The sequence below is a fragment of the Oratosquilla oratoria genome, chromosome 15 (genome assembly GCF_046742065.1).
Source record: "Oratosquilla oratoria isolate Oo_2021 chromosome 15, ASM4674206v1, whole genome shotgun sequence".
Lineage (NCBI taxonomy): Eukaryota > Metazoa > Arthropoda > Malacostraca > Stomatopoda > Squillidae > Oratosquilla > Oratosquilla oratoria.
Genome location: NC_134791.1, coordinates 41,370,282 through 41,388,003, shown reverse-complemented (window position 1 = coordinate 41,388,003; position 17,722 = coordinate 41,370,282). Strand labels below are relative to the sequence as shown.

At 41.6% G+C, this 17,722-nt stretch overlaps 1 protein-coding gene across 5 annotated transcripts in view; it reads right to left on the bottom strand.

Annotated features, from left to right (window-relative positions):
- kcc (solute carrier family 12 member kcc) overlaps positions 1 to 17,722 on the bottom strand; it is a 731,707-nt gene that overhangs the window by 153,535 nt on the left and 560,450 nt on the right. For all 5 annotated transcript variants that reach the window (XM_076198824.1, XM_076198825.1, XM_076198828.1 and 2 more), the window contains one exon: positions 10,769 to 10,925. In XM_076198824.1, the coding sequence (XP_076054939.1) occupies positions 10,769 to 10,925 (157 nt within the window). The remainder of the gene's footprint in view (positions 1 to 10,768; positions 10,926 to 17,722) is intronic.

The window sequence follows — 17,722 nt, the reverse complement described above, 5'->3', positions numbered from 1 at the left end:
GAAAGGACCGCTATCAACAAGCATAGTGGGTCATGGTCTATATAACCACTGGGCAAAAAATAGGACTGAAAAGCAAGGTGTCATGATATTGACCAAAAACGGTTTAAATGTGACAAAGATTATTAAAGGTCAAGACAATGTAAAAGTAATTATGATTAAAATTGCCAACAAAAAGATGAAAAGCAGAAAATTTGTAGTAGTGTATGTACCACCAAAACCCATGCATGGTCAGATAGCGAACATTCCAAATTATTGGAAGAAACAATAAAGGTGCTAAATGAGTTACTGAAAGAGGGTGGAAACATAGTAATCATGGGCAATTTTAATGCAAAAGACATACATACATACATACATACATATACCAAGGCTTTTTCCCCCTTTCAAGGGAGGTAGCCAAAAAGGGAAAGGCATAAAAACACTCCCACCCATTTCATCCCTAATACACTCCACACCCCTCCCACCCTCCCTCTCATCTGAGCACCTCCTGGATGTATGTATGTATCCAGGAGGTACATACATACATAAATGATAGTTAAAGGGGGAGATGAAACTTGGAGCAACATTCTACTAGATATGACCATTGAATACACCCTAACACAATGGGTTAAGGAAAATACTAGATATAGAAATAATGAGGAACCATCGAAACTAGACCTAATATTAACTTCTGAACCAAATATTGTGAACAGAACGGAGTATAAAACACCAATTGGAAAAAGTGACCATATACTAATAGAGTTTGAATTAAAAGAACAAAACAACATAGATAGAAATAATAAACATAGAGAAGGAAGATTTATTTACAACAAAATGGACTTTGTAAAACTAAGGAAATTTTTACAAAACACAAATTGGGATAGGTTCTCCAGAGGAAACATATATGGAAGACAAATGGAACATATTTAAAGAAAAGTACAAAGATGGAACTAACAAATATGTACCAAAAAAGAAACAAAAAATATCTATATAAGATATTAGTTCAACAAAAGATGTAGGAGGCTAAAGCCAAGGGAGATAAAGCCTGGAAAAAATGAAAAAAAGACAGGAAAACATTTAAATGGCAAACATATAAAAAACTAAGAAATGAATATATAAACATACACAGAAAAAAAAAAAAAAGAGAATATGAAAGGGATATCATAGACAAATGTAAGGATCAACCAAAACTCTTTTACAGATATATAAATGACAAACTAAAGGATAAACATGATATAATAAAATTGCGTGGAGACAAAGAATACATAGATGACACAGAGATGGCAGAAGTTATGATCAGACATTTCAGGTCTGTTTTTACAACTGAGAGCTCACAACCCTGGGAGGATGCACAACTAGAAAGTTCACCCATGATTTGGCGCAGCGAAACTGGGGACTGTGCAGATTAAATGGACACTCAGCATCTTAGCGTCCGTGACGTAGACAGACCTACAAAGTTCGTGCCTCTGTCAGAACGCATCAGTTTAACTGGGCCATGAATACAGATGAATCTCTTTAAGGCATTAATGAAGGAAGAAGTACTCAATTCTTCTACAGTCTCTATATGGATAGCTCTGGAAACAAGACAGGTGAACAGAACGCCCCATCTTTTGCTTTCGAGGAAGGAACTTCTAGTGCGCCGTGTTTTTATATGCCAAGGGCCAAAGAGGTCAACTCCTACATAAGAAAATGGCGGACTGGGAGTAAGTCTGTCAACGGGCAAGTCTCCCATCTTCTGAGCACATACCCTACCTCTTACCCTTTTACAGGTGACACATTTAGAAATGACCTTAGAGATGGTACGTTTTCCTCCCAAAATCCAGAAACCACCCGTACAGATGGCTCCTTCTGTAATCACTCTACCTTGGTGGTGCACTGTCTCATGGTAGTGGCGGATCAACAATAAGCCTAAGTGGGATTCCTTTGGAATAATAATAGGCTTTGCAAGCATACCAAGTACATCGCTGTCTTGACTCAACCTGCCTCCTACACGAAGTAGGCCTTTCTGGTCTAAATAAGGAGACAGAGGAGCAATGGGACTGGTAGGAGATAAACAAACTTCACCTTGCAATTTAGTCATGGCAGACGAGAAATAATCCCTTTGATATATCTGAACAATGAGATCAGCTGCGTCTTCTAGCTGATTGGGTGACTTATGTTTGTTGCACATATGCCAACCTGAACCACACTTGGTACCTTGTTTGAAGGAACGGGCTATATGCTTAAGGAGAGCTACCGCTCTTACAAGTCTCCTCCAACAGGAGAAACTAGAGAACCTCTGGGCTAATGACACAACTGCAGGTTCTACATTGCTTTTGTTTACACTAACAAGAGGTTCAGACTCAATTGTGTAGTCTGATACTTTCACTTCTTTATCTGTCTCAGGGCTTACAAGAGGAAAACTTCCACAGGTGGGTATAACATCCTCAAATAAGTGTGAGGGACCTGACAACCAATCACTCTGATTTAGGTCGGTTATTTCGAGACCACGGGTAGCCAGGTCCGCTGGGTTACAATCCGTAGGTACATAATGCCATTGGGTAGGTTTGGTGGACGACCTAATGTGGTCTACTCTGTTACTCATGTAGACATGAAATCTATGCCTTTCATTATGAATATAGCCTAAGACAATCATGCTGTCGGAATAGAAATGCCTTGCATCTAAGGTTTTGTCTAAGCAATCTGTGATGGAATTACTGAGATTGACTGCCATCACTGCAGCACACAACTCTAACCTGGGAATAGTATGACCATGGTTGGGAGCTACTTTAGCCTGTCCCCTCACAAAACACACCTGGTAGCTTTTGGTATCACTAAAAACTTTAAGATATGATACAGCTCCTACTGCTACTCTGGAGGCATCTGAAAAGGTATGGAGCTCTATCCTGTGAGCTTGAGACAAAGAAATACTGGCGAACTGACGATTGACGCTTATGTCCTTGAGGTTCCTTAAGGACGTTAGCCATCTGGACCATTTGGTGTGGATCTTAGCTGGTAGGGGTTCATCCCAACCACACTTTAGGTTGGTTATCTCTCTCAGGAGTAGTTTTCCCACTATTATTACTGGAGCTAAGAACCCCATGGGGTCAAACAGACTGTTTACAACAGACAGTATACCTCTTTTCGTCGAAGGCTTGTCTGAATCAATGAATCTATACACAAAAACATCTTTCTGGATATCCCATAAGAGACCTAAGCTAGATTGCATAGGCATGGAGTCAGAAGTTAGGTTCAGCTCCTGAAGGTTATCTGCCAGCTCACTGGTGGCAACCCTTTCCAGCACTTCTTTACTGTTGGAAGTAATCTTGTGCAAGCGTAAGCGTCCTCCTTCTTGGAGTGCTGACTTAGAGTCTTGGATTAACTTGTAAGCAGTCTCTGCATCTGGCAGAGATGCTAACCCATCATCCACGTAGAAATTGTTCTCTATGAAATAACGAACTTCTGTAGAGGCATTTTCTACAGACTTACGCAGGCCATAGGTGGCAATGGCAGGAGATGGAGTATTTCTAAAGACGTGAACAGTCATCCTATACTCAATCATCTTTTGGTCAGGGTCGTTATCCTTGTACCAGAAGAATCTGAGGTAATCTCTTTGCTCAGTCTTCACTTTGAAGTTGTAGAACATATGTTCTACATCGGCTGCCACTGCTACAGCTTCCTGCCGGAAACGTAGAAGAATCCCAAGAATGCTGTTTGTCATATCAGGACCTGACATCAGCATGTCATTTAGGGAGAACTCTCTGGATTTGGCAGAAGAGTCGAACACAACTCTGATCTTGTCAGGTTTCTTAGGGTGGTATACCCCAAACAAGGGAAGATACCAGCACTTCTGATCAGACTTCAATGGTGGTGCAACCTCAGCATGCCCACGATCTAACATCTTTTGCATGAAGGCCATCATATGCCGACGTTTTTCAGGCTTTGTGCTGAGGCTACGATGGAGAGATAGTGTGCGGTGCCACACAAAGTCTCTATTATTACTGGTGGCTACAACATTAGGACGGAAAGGCAGTGGCGCGACCCAATGGCCACTTTGATCCTTCCGGAACTCTGTGTTCATGACATCTAGGAACTTCCTGTCTTCAATCGACAGGGCAGTCTTGTCATCATCTTTGGTTACTTTGAACAAATCATCCTTTACTTCAGAGACAATCTGGTTACCACATGGTGCAACTATGGAGGGACGCCTATCATGTACAAAGGACGTTTTGAAACTGCTAATGACGGAAGGCATACAAGTGCCGTGGAGACACACTTCCCCAATGATTGCCCATCCCAGGCTGGTCTGTTGAGCTAGAGGGGCGTTGACAGGTCCGATTCTCTGGTCAAAAATGTAATGGGCTGAAGGTATATCTCGACCAATGATGAGTAGAATCTCAGCCTCAGGGACTAGAGGCGGAATACATTCAGCCAGGTCGGACAGATGGGGATAGCCGCGAGCTATGGCAGGAGTGGGTATCTCTTCTCTCACATTCGGAATGCTGTCACATTCCACTAGCAGAGGGACATGTACCTCGTGTAAGTTATGCCAAGACATGATGGTGTAATTTTTGGTGGTGCACCCAGAAGCACCCATTACACCTGCACAGGTAGCTAGACAATATGAAACCCGTTTGCTCTGTTTGTCAAACAAATTGAAAAACTCAGACCTTGCTAAAGAGCAATTGCACTGATCGTCTAGGATGGCATAACACCACACCCCGAGCTCCGGCTTACTTTCAGGATAGACTTTCACCAAGAAGGTCTTGGCACAGGACTTACTCATGGAGGTGGGGTTACTGCATATCAAGGTACATTTTGAATTGACAGCAGCGTCCTCCCCTCCATGAGTCTTTACTACAGGAAGTGACACTTGGTTGACTACAGGGGAGCGAGGTGTCCTATCTTGAGCAGCCTCCCTTCCTTGCTGTGTTACAGCTTGAATAGAATTTCCCTTTTGTCTGGGTCCATCGTAGTGTAAGGCAGCCACGTGACTGAAGGCCTTACAGAGCTTACAATCTTTCTCTGCAGCTGGAGGAAGGATGGTCATCTTTGCAACATTTATGACATATACCTTTATCACTTAAGAAATCCTTCCTTTCGCTGACAGACATGGTACGGAAGGCCCTGCAGAAATTCAAATCATGCACGTCAGCGTTGTGAAAAATACAAAACCTCCCTTTTTCTGCCTTTCCTTGATCGGTGGAACTAGCAGTGTTAACTGACCTGTCAGCAACCGTGCTCGTCTTACTACCACCGGACAGTGTGGTGTCGGTCTTCTTCACGCGTACTTGGGGAAACTTAGTGGGAGGTGGCTTCTCTGATTTCATAAACCTGTCAGCACCGAGGTCATGAAAGGCGAAACATGGATTATTCTTGACCTTTGCCATCTCCTTCACGAACTGTACGAAGAATGAAAAGGGTGGATACGGCACACCGTAGGTGGTCATGTAGTTCGTGGCTTTACCAATCCACTTTTCCTGTAAACAGGACGGGAGTTTAACGACAATAGGATTGATGCCTGAATAGGTATCATAATAAGCAAAGAGAGTACTGTAGACCGGGTTTGCCTTCAAAGCTTCTATATGGAGCAGGATGTCGCACAGGTCAAACAACTTGGAGGTATCTTTAGGTGCTAGCCACGGGAAGACAGCTAACTTCTTTTTAACCAAAGTCTCAACGATCCCAGGGGCAGCAAACCTATCATTTAAGCGTTCCCAGATTCTACTGCACGCCATGTTTGGATCATTTGCATTGGAGGCTCTGGTCGCACGGGCCCATCTTTTCGATTCAGGCCCTAGGTGCTTAACTAACAGATCCATTTCCTCCTTGCGTGAGATATCCAACTCTCGCACGACTTCGCCGAAACTCTCTCTCCAGACAGCATAATTTTCAGGAGTGTCATCAAAATTAGACAGTCTGCCAAGAAGGAATTCCTTCCGCATGAGGAACTTAGTTACATCAACACAATTAGAGGATGTTCCCGACCCATGACACGTACTACAAGGAGGTTTTACTACAGGTTGGGACACAGAAATGCTATGATTAGCAATGGGTTGCTGTGCAAGTTGCACAGGCTTCACGTTTGCTTCCTCGTTGCGAGGTTCAAAACTGGATGTAAAATTGTTCACAGGCTGTGAGTTAACTCTGAGATCAGAACAGGGCTTGAAAACAGGACTTTCAGGGTTCAAGCCTACCAGATCTTTCTGACTAGCGGAAACATCAACTATACCACCCTGCTGTTCCACATATAGCTGGGTGCGGGTAGCAACTGTTTCTTTTAGTTGGTCCCATTCACTGCATGTTTCCCAATCATTGTCGGCTCCTAAGTGCCTAAATTCGGCTTTGGCTACTTCCAACTCCTTTTGGTGTGCCATAACTTTGAACTTGGCCTGCATTTCAGCCTCTTCTCTTGACCTTTGAGCTTCCTTGTCAGCCTTTTCTTTTGTCCTTTGAGCTTCCTTTTCGGTCCTTTCCTTCATAAGCTGACCTTCTTGCTCGGCAAACTTGACTCTAATACGAGTGGTCTCCACCTTGGCTCGTTGCCTCCTTGCAACACACTGGTGCTACTGGAATGACCTGACCTAACCGACTTTCTTGAACTGCCCTTCATGGAGGGGGGTACACAAAACTCAGAGTGGTCGGCAAGGGATAAAGGAACTTGACTGGACTTCGGGTCATCTTGTAAAAACGGTTCAGTGTGGTGTTCCTCTTCCATGACTTCAACTGAGGAAGAGGATGCATAATTACTGATTGCCTGACGAAAAGATGCCTGAAAATCCCTGTCTTCATTGTTCACTAATTCAGCACGAGCCAGACTTTCTGAAGTACGTTCACGCGTTAAATATTCCAGATACTTTTTTACAGTATCCTGGTACACAGCGTGGGCCTGGTACAACCAAGGACTACGATTCGGGTCCTCTAATAAGGCCTGTACTCCATCTCTACTCGCCTTTACCCTTTCTTCATGTTGGTCAGTTATTCTATGATAACCTTCTTGCCCTCCGGCAGTAAGAGTCCTTACTCTTTTAGAGACGGGTCCTTCATCTATACTGTGGGTGGAGGACATATTGCCAAGCGAGAGAAACAGTGGGAGACAAGACAGTAATATGATAAAGAAGGCAAGGAAAAACTCGAACTTAATCGAAAACCGCGGAGTATGTTTACACAGACACTCCTACTAAACGATGGTTGAGGTAGACATAACAGATTAAACCTTACATTGATTCAATCTACAAAGGCACATTACACGCATGCTTATATTAAACATACAGAACAGGTTTTTAGGCAAGGTAGCTTTGCCTTCAAAAGGAAAAAACATGCTTACATAAATACGATGGAAAAATGGTGTTACGTAAACAACACTGGTGAACTCGGCGCCCATACATTGCTGCCACATCGACACCTGCGGGCCGATACAATTACTAAGACGGTATAAGATCACTAATTAATTTTCCGTATCGGCAACTTCACAACACTACGCATACACTTCCACTATCTTATCACTCGCGAAACACTAGCGACACTTGTTGATTCGTAGGACACATCAAGCTATGTTGTGGTGACGACGAGGCGAATCTAGACTTGGCAACGGCGTGCAGGGCGTGGTCTGGTTAAATCCTCTTCTTTTTATGCTCCTTTCATCTGTATTCGTTTCTATCGTACTCATTTTCATTTTGGCGCAGCGAAACTGGGGACTGCGCAGATCAAATGGACACTCAGCATCTTAGCGTCCGTGACGTAGACAGACTTGGGACGGAAAGGTTATAGATTCACGGGGATGTTTCGATGCCACTTTATTGCAGATCCGATCCATCACGCTGGATGGACCCAAGGGAATTTCGATAGTTACGGTGAAATGATGAAAACTGGAATTGGGACTGTAGTTACTAAAGGCTAAAAGCTACACATGATATAAAAGGATTGCAAAGGCTGCACTAGTACACTCTAAACCTAAAATATAAAGGGTTTTACGACTTACTGAGTTGGCTACAAGAGGGGTGCGTACACCTTTCGAGTTTCGAACCAGACTGGCGCCTAGATGCGTGACATGACATCACAAATGGCAACCGGTCTTTACACACCTTCTTAATTCTAATTCTTAAAGTGAACATTGTACAAATAATGCGATGTTATCTTGCGACACAGCTTGCAGACAACTTACAAAGGTGGGATTTGGAACAGAGGAGGTCTCTGCTCGAAATACACTTAAAATTAAAGCATTACAAAAAACAAAATTGAAAACCCCTTCCGAGGGGAAACGAGCCTTACGACAAAAAATATGTAAACATGGAGATACACGGAATTATAAAAAAGCCCCGTTACTGCTCGTAACGGCACACATGATGAAGGAAATAAAAATAACACAAAGGGAAATAAGAGACCAAATAAAAAGCCTAGATGTCAGAAAGTTGCACAGACCAGATGGAATTGTAAATTGGATACTGAAAGAGTGTATAGATGAACTGTCAGATAAACTATGCAAGATAATAGACTTCTCACTAAAAGAGGGAAAGGTGCCACAAGATTGGAAAGATGCAAAAATAGTACCAATACATATAGGAGGAAATAGAGAAGATCCTACAAATTTTAGACCGGTGTCCCTCACAAGTACAGTAGCAAAAATATGCAAAAAGATTATCAGGAGCAGATGAACCAAACACTTGGAAGAAAACAAAATAATAAATCCCAAACAATTTGGTTTTAGAAGTGGAAGATCGTGCACCACAAATCTAATCTGTTTTTACTTGAGACTGAGATAATACAAGAAAGAAATGGATGGGCAGACTGCACCTCCTTGGACTTGCAGAAAGCATTTGACAAGGTACCACACAAAAAGTTAATGAGTAAAGAAAAAAAAAAAAAAGAGGAATTCAAAGCAAACTGTTGGATTGGGTGAAGGATTTCTTAACTGGGAGAAAAATGAGAGTGGTACTAAGAGACAAAAATTCGAAATGGGAAGATGTAAAAAGTGGCGTCCCACAAGGCTCTGTTTTGCCTCCTTTAATGTTTGCCATATACATAAATGATATGGATGAAGGAGTAAATTGTTACATGAACTTTTTTGTTGACGATGCCAAATTACTCAAGAGGGAAAACAGAGGAAGATTGCAGATGACTACAAGATGACCTGGATAAAGTATGCAAATGGAGCTGGAAATATGAAATGAACTTCAACATCAAGAAATATAGTATAATAGAATTTGGAAGAGGCAAAAATAGAGTTTCGGGAAAATATACGATTGGAAACAAAGTAGTCAAAAAAGTAAACTCAGAGAGGGACCTAGGAGTAATCATCTCAAGTGATTTGACACCTGACAAACATGTAAATAAGTTATTTGGAGAGACCTACTACCTATTAAGATCAATGAAAGTGGCCTTCAACTACATGGATGAGGAGATGGTTAAGAAAATAATTATTACATTGATAAGACCGAAATTAGAATATACTATATCAATGTCGGCAACTAGCACAAAGAAAAATACAAGAAAATTAGAAAGAATCCAAAGAGCAGCGACAAAAATGGCACCCACACTATCAAATTTGACATATGAACAAAGATTGGAGAAATTACAGTTGTCAACATTGGAGCAGAGAAGGGAAAGAGGCAATTTGTTGACCGTTTACAGAATTATGAAAGGGAAGGAAGTTCTCGATAGAGATGACCTATTAAAATGGGACAAGAGGGAAACAAGAGGACACGAAAAGAAACTATAGAAAAACAGTTACAGAAGAGACCTGAAAAAGAATAGTTTCCCACACAGTGATCAATGTCTGGAACAAATTGAACAGTGAAACAGTGAATGCCACAACTATACACGATTTCAAGAAAAAACTGTACGTGGAGAGATACAAAAATGGGTCATAAATGAGCATAGCTCCCGTCCCGTAAAATACAACTAGGTAAATACTTCCCTCCACTCCATCATGCACTTTTTCTATCACATCACTTACCAGGAGACCCACTCCTTCCCTCCCTAACCCCTCATCACTCCCAAACTGACCTCTCTCCTTCAACATAGTTTCAATTAATGTTGACACATTAATCTTCTTTTTCACAAAATGTCCACATTTTCTCTTTTATTTTCATCTGTACTGCAACCACACACATTTAATGACTCAATTATGATTAGGGTTCTAGTTAAAGTCCTCCTTACAGACCCTCTTATGCCTGGACTTTTTGCAGGACAAACATGAATGTGGCAGAATTCTTTCCCCCAAAACCACAGGGGATAGAAAGATGTAGAGTCATAAAATGGTAAAAGACAGTTTCAAGGAAACAGCAAAGGGGAGGGACAGCTGTAGTACAAAAGTAGCATCATTCCCTTACAGGTACAGATTTTACTCTGACATGGATAAACGATGTGTGGCTACAGTCTGTAGGGATGCCCCAAAACAGTTCCTAAAGTATTGGATGCATGTTACCATGCAGTCAACACCTGAGTACTGGTTAAAACCAGTAGGTGGAGGACTTACAGTTTAAGTTGAGTGAGAGGGATTTTGGTCCCAGTCTAGTGGTCAAATGCCATCCCACAGGGACCTCCATGTGGAGATAAGAGTGTAGATAGATTTTACAAACAGACAGTAGGGAGATGATTGTCATCAATCTTACACGTACATCAAAAGCAGACACCAATTGTTGGTCCCTTACAATTAAGTAAACATACAAACTGAACACCACTGCACAATAAGTTTAAGAGTGCCTGTACAAATACATCCCAAATAATAATCTAAATATCTTCAAAAATATTTGTGACATTACTGCATAATTTTGTACAAGTTTAAGCTTAAAAAAAAGTTTTCTTCACTCACTTATCTAACATGATGAGCACATCATAGGTTCCTGCAAAGAGAAGCAGGTAGGACAGATACACAGTTGAGGTGGTGATGATAGCACCCAGTGTGCCAACAGGGATACTTTTCTGAGCATCAGCCAAGTCACCTGAGCGGTTGCTGCCAGCCATGATACCTGCAATACATTTTGTAAGCCATAAAATATATTTCACTGGGTTTCTTTTAAGTATTGTGTTATTTCTAAAACTGCATGGTACTGTCCTCTACTTATACAATCTACAACTGATTAATATAAAATGAAAATTCCAAGGATGTAGCTACAAGTTTGTAGATTGAGATCAGTTCAGGACTCAGGAGAGAACATTATTATGTTTAACATGACAACAGCTCATGTAAAAATAACTACACAGTTGTATTGTTCAATCAATCCACTGCACCAGGTTTCTCCTTCTCATGGCTCCTAAGTAACCAGCAACAGCTGCCAGACAAACCCACAGGTCACTCAGGGAAGAAATATTGAGTTGTTGTCTCAGGATCATGTGGGGCTGTGTAAGGAGAGGTGTTCAGTGTCTTTTGCAAGATGTTTGCATCTAGGGTGGTTTGATTCCATGGCCAGGCCTATTCTACATTGGTAGTGTCTTAAAGCTGGATGGTGTCCTGCTTCTCTTGAGAAAAACTTTTTCTGTGAGGCTGATGTCTAGGGGTTTTTGGTGTAGTATTGAGTTTGGGTGTATTCACTTGGTCTTTGGATCACGTGTTGGACTCGTGATCGACAGCTATTTCCCTCCTGGAAGAGAGCTCAGAGCTCGTAGGTCCGATCTATGGGTAATGCTATGACCTTGCACACACACACACCCCCAACTCCCCGCCCACGAGAGTTGGAGTAACACCCCTCAGCGCTGCGATACTGATATTATTTCAGCCCCGGGCGAGGATCGAACCCGGACCTCCGTAGTGGCAGGCCAGAGCTCTAACCACAGCGCCATGTGTTTCTGTGTTGATGTATTGTGTGGTGCAGGTGGTAATTTGTTCTATATATCTGAGTTGTATACTCCTGGTATTCTTTTTAATTCAACTGGTTGTGCTTGTGTGATATAACAAGATGAGTAAGTGTAGTTGAGGGCCCTTTCATATAACTATATACTTATCATTTTCCTATGACATCCTATGGAGATGATTTTGGTTTATGTGTGCAGGTGTTCTACTGGGGTGATTCTGGGGCATCCTGTATTACACTCAATACTTTATTTTGCATTTATGTAATTGTACCTAGCTGTATTTCCCTAACTGTAGTATATAGGAAACAAGCAACACTCATGGAGTTCTGTCTCTTACTCTCCAATTATTGCACCTGGCTTAAAATTCATGTATAGTTACAACACAGGCTATATTTCCAACATAATCAATATGCAACATCCCCTGATATTACAATGTACTCACCATCCCTACAATCACAAGAAACATGGGAAACCATACAAGACTTCCCCAATAAAGGTCACCATAGAACTGGAATAATTAATGTAGCCCACACATATGAGAACATTCAGAACATACATAAAAGGAGACTGGCATGAATACACAAAGAATATAAACAGAAACCTAATGCCTGTAACAATGATTAGTTCCTATCTCAAGAAGCAGGGCCTATGAGAGGGGGGATCCAGCAAGTCCATTGTTCCGGGGCCCGAGAGCTACAGAGGGGCCCGAGACTGAAGGAACATTTGAGTGTTTGTTACTAACAAACTCGGAATAATGTCACAAAATTAATCCTGGTGATAAAACTGGTTTGGCCTCAAGGATTTGGTAAGCTAGTGCGATGTATTTTAATGTGAATTGCTAGCAGTGCATTTTCCTGATATGATGCATTGATAACACTGGGTAACAGCCAAAAAATCGTCAGGGGTTTCTCAGCTGATTTAGACTAATTTTGGTGTTCTGAGTCCGAATATCACATTGGTTTTGCTCAATCAGGTCAACTTTTTGAGATACAGCCATAGGCCTACCTGATGAGCTATACATATGATAATTTGAAGGGTTTTGAGTTCAATCCTATTTTTCTTGAAGAATATAGCAAATTATTCATATATAAATGGTTGCTTCTGGTGTGTTTCTGTTTGAAATTGACTAATTGACTTATTTCTTTCTTTTCAGGGTATTGATATGGCTTCGGCACGACGGTCATGCAGGAATAATCCTGACATTTTCTGCTACATTTGCGGAGAATACACGCTGTCAATGCACAGGAAGAGCATCACAAGCTTTGTGAAGTGCGCATACCAGGCTTACTTTCAAGTCAAGCTGGGTGACCAAGATAAGTCCTGGGCACCGCACACGGTGTGCATGACGTGCGTGGAATACCTCCGGCGGTGGACGAAGGGCACGAAAACTTCACTGAAGTTTGGGATTCCGATGGTTTGGAGGGAGCCGTCTGACCATGAATCGGATTGTTACTTCTGCGCCATCAATACTACTGGCATCAACCGGAAGAATCGGAGCAGCCTCCAGTACCCCGACCTTCCATCTGCCCGCCATCCAGTTGCTCACTGCGAAGAACTTCCTGTACCAGCGTGCAGAGAGCTTCCTGACAGCGACGACGAGGCCATCACTGCATATGAGGGAGGAGATACAGAAGAAGAGTATGAAACACAAGATGGTCCGTAGCCCTTTTCACAATGTGAGCTTAATGATCTGGTTCGGGATCTCAGCTTGTCGAAGACTTCCGCCGAGCTGTTGGCCTCCAGACTCAAAGAGAAAAATCTACTCGGCGAGGATGCGTGTATCACGTTCTTTCGTAGAAGGCATCAGGACTACATGGGCTACTTCTGCCAGGAGGAAGACCTCGTGTACTGCCGAGATGTCGCCGGTCTTCTTGTTAAACTCGGCGCTCCTCAATATGATCCGAGAGATTGGCAACTCTTCATAGACAGTAGCAAGCGCTCTTTGAAGAGTGTGCTCATCCACAACGGGAACGAGTTCGCCTCAATTCCTCTTGCGCACTCCACAACTCTCAAAGAGAAATATGAAGCAGTCAAGTACGTGCTCAACAAAATCCAATATGAGCAGCACCAATGGCTCATCTGCGTCGACCTTAAGATGGTGAACTTTCTACTTGGTCAGCAGTCCGGGTACACAAAGTACCCATGCTTTATATGTAAGTGGGACAGTCGAGACAGAGCCCAGCACTATGTGAAGAAAGAGTGGCCGGCGCGAGAGCAGTTAGTACCTGGGGCGAGCAACATCATAAACGAACCTCTTGTTGACCGGGAAAAGATTTTGTTCCCACCGCTTCACATCAAGCTTGGGTTAATGAAACAGTTCACGCGCGCTCTGGACAAGGATGGGAGGTGCTTCAACTACCTGTGGCGAGCCTTCCCTGGAGTGACCATTGAGAAGCTGAAGGCCGGCTTTTTTCGATGGCCCACAGATACGGCAGCTCATCAAGGACACAGAGTTCGAAAACTCCATGAACACGCTAGAGTGCGCCGCCTGGAGGTCGTTTGTGCAGGTGGTGAACAACTTCCTGGGGAACAAGAAGGCAGCAAACCACGCCACACTCATCAACAGCATGATAAAGAACTTCCAAAACCTCGGGTGTTTGATGAGTATAAAGATGCATTTCCTGTTTTCACACATGGAGAAGTTTCCTGAAAACCTTGGAGTGGTCAGCGACGAGCAGGGAGAAAGGTTCCATCAGGACATGCGTCAAATGGAGGAGAGGTACCAGGGGAGGTGGGACGCAGTCATGCTCGCGGACTACTGCTGGTCGCTGAAGAGAGACAACCCAGCAGCTGCTCACACACGGAATTCGAGGAAACGGCGATTTATGCCGTGAACTCCGAACTTTTGTGTCACGTAACGCTCATGTACATGTATTAAGCTTATCAAATGTAATCGAGTATATAAAAAATGAATGAATTTGGATACGTTGACTTTTATTTCCCCAGGAAAACGGAAAAACCGAATTTTTATGATCCGCAGAAATTGGGTTTTTGGACGAAAAATCGTTTTTTTCTTAAATGTCTGTAGCGAACAATCCTGACCTGATTGAGAAAAACCAAGGGCATTTTCGGACTCAGAGCATCACAATTAGTCTAATTCCGCTGGAAAACCCTGGACGATTTAAAAAAAAAAAAAAATTTGTTACCCAGTGTAATTATTAGCAGTAATTCTTTTTGTTGACCTTGAATGTTTGCCTACTTTGTCGAATTTAATTATTAGCAGTAATTATTTTTGTTGAACTTGAATGTTTGCCTACTTTGTCAAATTTAAGACATTCAAAATTACTGTCCCAGTTTGTCCATTGAACTGAATTTTCCTTTACGTCTTTCATTGCAGGAAAGTATAGAGCACTATCTGGTGAATGCAGTTTAAAAGCCAATGAGAGAATGTAAATTGATCCATGCGAACATGTCACTGTTGACATTGCGCAGCAGGAAACCCCCACCACTGAAAGCCAAACTGGTGGCTTTGACAGCTGCTACCAGTGGTGAGTGATTTCAAACATTGCAAGTTTTTTTTTTCAGTGTACAAATTCCTTTTTTTTTTTTTTTTTTTTGCTTAATCACTTCTCTCTCTTTTATTCAGCATTAGGGTAGATCAAACTAATACAGTATATGTGCACACACACATATACCATATGGACAGTATGATTTCAGGATTAAATGAATTTGAATGACTATATGTCAATAGAGAAACCCAACATAATGGGCATTGTGGAGACAAAACTGAAAGGTCCTATATAATCAAGTATGGTGGGACAATGTTTATACAACCTTTGGTCGAAAAATAGGATGAACAAACGGGGGGAAGAGTCATGCTATTGATTAGAAGGGACCTAAATGTAATAAAGGCAACAGAAGGAAAAGATAATGTGGAATTAATCACAGTTAAAGTCGAAAACAGCAGTATGAAAAGTAGAAGGTTTATAGTTGTATATGTGCCACCAAAAACTAAGACTTGGACTGACAGCGAACACTCAAAATTACTAGAAGACACAAAGAATGAATTAACTGAGACACTGAAATATGGAGAAAATATAGTAATTATGGGTGACTTTAACGCAAAGGAAATAAATTGGGAAGAATTGACAATGGGAGGTGGAGAGGAACTCTGGGGCAATGTCCTACTGGATATGACCATCGATTACACATTGACTCAATGGGTTAAAGAAAATACTAGATTTAGACAAAACGAAGAACCATCGAGACTAGATTTGATATTCACCTCTGAACCTGAAATAGTGGAAGAAATAAACTATAAAACACCAATTGGAAAGAGTGACCACATACTAATAGAGATCGAACTTAAGGAACAAAATGTGGTAAGAAGGAACGAGAAACATAGAGAAGGAAGATTAATGTACAACAAAACTGACTGTAAAACTTAGAAAAAAAAATTCAAAATCCTGTTAGGAAAAATTTGCAAATGATTAAACAAAAATGGAAGAGAAATGGAACATTTTCAAAGAAATATATAAAGAGGGAACAAATATGTGCCCGAGCAGAAACAGAAAAGGGTGTACATAAAGTGCAGGTATAATAAAAAGTGTAGCGATGCTAAAGATAGAAGAGACAAAGCTTGGAAAAGATGAAAAAGAGACAAAAAAGAGACTACCGTATTTTTTGGACCATAAGGCGTGGGCAAAATCCTTAAAATTGGCCAAAATCGGGTGGTATGCCTTATCGTGAGGTGTGCCTTATGTGTGGCTTCAATGCAAAAAAATGCCTCAGACAGTGACATACTATTTTGACACGTTTCATAGCTAGCCTGCCGACGGCGACAGTGCATAGGCCTAGCAAAAGTTACAACCAAGTTATAACCAAGATGCATGTATCTTGACAAGAAAATTGCGAAAACTTCAACAGTTTTCGAGTCCATGCCAACTCATTCATTCACGCTATCACGGCTATGACATGATAGCGTCCACAACACAGACAGCCATATTGCATTGGTCTAGTCTCGCTCCACTCCGACTGTAGTCACTTGGGTATTTTTTTGGTTTCGACCATGGGCGCAATATAACAATAGAAAATTAATTATTTTGTAAATTAAAATGTATCAATGTAATATGCAATTTTGTGGGCGGAAATGAAAATAAAAAATACCTTGCTACAAGCAAATATGCTAATGAACGAAGTCGGTAGCATAGGATCGGGACGCCATCTTGTCGTCTGTCAACTGATGGCCTCGGTACTTCCGACAGTACCTCGCCAGGTACATTTTCTGGAATGAATGTTATGGAGCGGAGATACATGAATTCCTTCAAGCTGCAAGAACTTTGTATACCCCGAAAGCTGAGAGTGGTTGAAAAGCCCGCCAACGTCTCTCACGACGACAACAACGAGGACGAGCCGGATGACATTTAATTTGCAGGTAATGATTTATTAAACACAGGTTAGGTTAGGTTAGATGAATTTATCATCCTTTCATTTCTTCAACGTCGACATCTATCATAACGAACATGGCATACCATTTGTTCGACACGACTTCGTTACTTACGAAATCTGTTTTAGCACCTTTTTTGTTTTTTATTTCTGCTCACAAAATTGCATATTACGTTGATACTATATAATTTACAAAATTAATAATTAATTTTCTATTGCTATATTGCGCCCATGGTCGAAACTAAAAATTTACTGTCATTTGTAATAAATCTTGTGTTTTTAAGTGAATAGAGAATTCCAGGAATAAAACTGCTAATGTTGGTTTTATTCCCCACAATTCCCGTAACGTGTTTATGTTGTTGTTTTTGGATAGTGGCAGGGCATACCGTCCATGGAGGTGGTCTGATTTCACTGACCGAAATAAAAAATATATAATTTATTTTTGTAATTTTGCTAAATCCCAACCGATTTTTCTTATTCAACAATGAAAATGTTCAGTTCTGAATGCACTCACTTATGCATGAATATTATCCGATGACGAGACCAGGTGCGCCTAATGTAAGGACAGGGAATAGCAAATTACGGGTGC